This window comes from Seriola dumerili, unplaced genomic scaffold (genome assembly GCF_002260705.1).
Source record: "Seriola dumerili isolate Sdu_G_001 unplaced genomic scaffold, Sdu_1.0 BDQW01000133.1, whole genome shotgun sequence".
NCBI lineage: Eukaryota > Metazoa > Chordata > Actinopteri > Carangiformes > Carangidae > Seriola > Seriola dumerili.
Genome location: NW_019174388.1, coordinates 240,614 through 243,969, shown reverse-complemented (window position 1 = coordinate 243,969; position 3,356 = coordinate 240,614). Strand labels below are relative to the sequence as shown.

The 3,356-nt window shown below is 39.3% G+C and overlaps 1 protein-coding gene across 1 annotated transcript in view; it reads right to left on the bottom strand.

Moving 5' to 3' along the window:
- LOC111224398 (cullin-associated NEDD8-dissociated protein 1-like) overlaps positions 1-3,142 on the bottom strand; it is a 12,460-nt gene extending 9,318 nt beyond the window's left edge. Inside the window, exons 1-4 of the mRNA XM_022748865.1 lie at positions 2,976-3,142; positions 2,077-2,220; positions 1,006-1,160; positions 422-545 (exon numbers count right to left, since the gene is read on the bottom strand). Of these exons, the coding sequence (XP_022604586.1) occupies positions 422-545; positions 1,006-1,160; positions 2,077-2,220; positions 2,976-3,043 (491 nt within the window). The 5' untranslated portion in view covers positions 3,044-3,142. The remainder of the gene's footprint in view (positions 1-421; positions 546-1,005; positions 1,161-2,076; positions 2,221-2,975) is intronic.
- Between the last annotated feature and the right edge of the window lie 214 nt (positions 3,143-3,356).

Genomic DNA, 3,356 nt, shown 5'->3' with positions numbered 1-3,356 from the left:
AAATTAAAGTTTCTTTAGTTGGTAGCAGACATTTTTCTGACTGTCTATAGTTTGTTTATTCTTATATTTAAAGTATTTTACTCAATTTTGTTTTGTTTTATTTTATTTTAAATGTCACACTTTGACCCATGGCCCCTCTCTCACTGTAGCTATCGGATTTACCTACTTTCTACTTCTTGCAATGTTGTCTTTATATTATCATTATTATTATTATTATTATTATTATTACTGTTGCAAAATTTGTCCTGATGGTGATGCTACAGTAAAAGTCATTATTATTCCTGCATGTACAAATAAAATTTGCTGTAATCTTGTGACTGTTGAGACTAAAATGATGCTCTTGACTGAACTGTGGGATGGACTGAGGTGCTCTGGTTCTGCTGTTATCAGAGAGACGTGTTTCCTAATGTTTCGTTATTACCTTCCCAACATGTCCGACAGGATGTCCAGAGCCTCCAACTGAACCGACACGTCCTCCTGTTTCCCCATGGCACCGATCAGCTGAGAGGTAATCTTCTTACAAACATTGGCTGTCAGAGTCAAACCTGGCAACCCGCAGGACCAGAGACCAGAGACCAGAGACCAGAGGTAACTTTGAGAAGCAACATCACGATAAAACCCAACACAAAGATGTAACACTGAACTATTTCACACACTGGTTTATCATTTTATTCCCAGTTGTTATTCTTTATTCTCAGTCCGTGAGGTCGGAGCTTTTGCTGCCTTCGAGTGCACTCAGGAATACTGAGCATCAGATGCACTTGAACAATTATAGTTAACAAATAAAACTTACTGAAAAGTTTAGAATTGAAAACATAATAATGAGTGATTTGATTAAAAGCATTAGTTACATTTCTGATACACATTTGTTTTTAGTCACATTCACATCCCCTGATGTTCAAAATATCCACATCACAGCGAGATGGAAACCTGATCATCATTAAATCTGGAATCAGGACAGAGCAGAGTAAACAGAGACAGGTGTGTGTCTCAGGTGTGTCTCACCTGATGAAGACAGCGGCAGCTCGGCGATCACAGTCTTCAGTCCCATGCTGGAAATGTCCCTCAGCTGCTCTTTATCTGACATCATGTTGGAACACAGAGTGTCCACCATCGTCTCCACCTGAGGCTCCTTCACCTTACTCACCAGAGGCGCCAGGCTGAAAATCAAACATACCCAGAGTTTACTTCCTTCATTTTCCACATCAGTTACATCGAGTCTCTGGCATGAACATTAAAGTATCTAAATATTCAAAAAAAAAAAATAGTCACAATAAACAAATGTATTAAAGTCTCACAAATGTGTTTTGCTTATTGTCACTTGGATGTTTGAGCGTCACTGTGCAGAGAGACGAGTTTGTGTTCACACTCGTCTGATGAAGTTTCTCTGAGCTCACCTGGAATCTCAGTGTAACACCTGGACAGCGGCCCAATCACGGCCCAATATGAAACTTACACAGGTGTGATGTGGGAACTTGAACCTCGCGGGACAGAAACACTAAGAACAGACTTCTCAGTGAAGCAGGAAACGTCTTGTGTCCAATATCTAAACATTTATAATGAACTGATACTGACATTCATAGATGGTTGATTTCCTCTAATATTAACTCAAGGTTTTTATTGAAAATCCATTGATTATGACTTAAAGCAGAGTTTTTATTCAGCTTATAAAACATGTTTGGTGAGGATCTTTGAAATATAGTTTTGCAGTGCAGCAGCCACTGCATTAAAAACAGGAAAAAACAGATAAAGATGAGGAACGAATGAATGAATGAATACATAAATTAATGAATGCAGTGGTGTTCAGAACATGTATAAACGAATCTTTAAACTGAATGACTCAGCATCTTTTATCAGTGATCCTCCACTTCCTGGTGACAGATAACACCTGTGATTCACTGGATGTTACTTCCACATTAAAAGCTGATTAAAAGATGCAAAAGCTACAGAAACAATCTAAATCTGATAATCTAATTCACATTATGATCAGACTGAATCATGAGTGTCACCTGACAGTTTAGTTCAAGAAAAGAAATCATCTGCATTGTGTGTGTGTGTGTGTGTGTGTGTGTTTACCATTTCACAGCCAGGTTCTGCACCTCTCCGTTCTTGTCCTCCAGCAGTTTCAGCAGCATGGTCACCACCTTCCTCTCACTGTCCTCGTCCAGTTTAATGCTGTCCTTCTGCAGCTCCAGCATCAGGTCGTTGGTGGCCATGAACCTGGACACACACACACAAACACACACACAGAAAGGGACAAAGTGGGATGAGTCGAGAGTTAACAACTCATCTCATTAATATTTCTGATTTCATGTTTGCAGGGTTAAATGAGAAGAAACAGGAAACAAACGCAGAAGAAGAAGTCGATCACCAATTAATATAAGTTGATTAAATGATTCAAACCTGTATTATAATGTCATTTATAACCACTCTTATCTCACCACACACACCAACACACTTTCTCCAAACTGGGTAAACACAGAGGTGCAGTGATTACTGGATTAACCAGTTAGTTCATCAGCAGAGAATTGATAGCCATCTACTTTTTAAAGCAATTAATCAGTTTTAATGCCACAGATTTGGTGTTTCCAGCTTCTCCAGTTTTTTTCTTTGTCCAACACTAAACTGATTATCTTTGGGTTTGGGACAAAGCAAGACAGCTGGAGATGTCACCTTGGTCTGTGGGAGATGTAACTGGTATGTTACACTGTTTTCAGGCATTTTACACTGAAGAGAAAACAAACCAAAAGAAAATCTGCTGATTAATTGATTTAATTAAATCAATAGTTAGTTGCAGCTCTAGTTTGAAGACGTTTTGTCTCTTGAGAAAAGAGAAATATGAAATAAAATACAATTTCTTTTAAAATAAGTGAAGAAATGTAGTAGTGTAGTAAGTTGACACACACATACAGTGAATGAGTCAGGACCCAAAAGTGTCATCTCACTGTCAGACACACACTGTTTCTCCCTCTTACCTAAAGTCTTTGTCAGTTGATGTCATTTTCTCCAACAGGTTGGAGATGTGGTAAGACACACTCGACATGTTGGCACTTTGACAGCTGTCCCCGGCGCTGTGAGACTAACTCTGCGATAAAACCACAAAACTTGGGCAACAGATTTTAACCCGACAACATGGCGAGGCTGCAGGGGACAGAGGGAGGGAACACGGGATCAGCACCCGGTGAGGAACTTGATACTGGGTGAGTTCAGATAAAAATAGACGCGAGAGAAAAGTGCTTCAGGATTATGGTGCCACCGTGTGGACACATAGTGAACATCATGGAGGGAGGTGGGAAATAAAATACTATTTTTGGGGGGAATTTTTTTTACAAACAATTAGACACATCAGTTCTTAA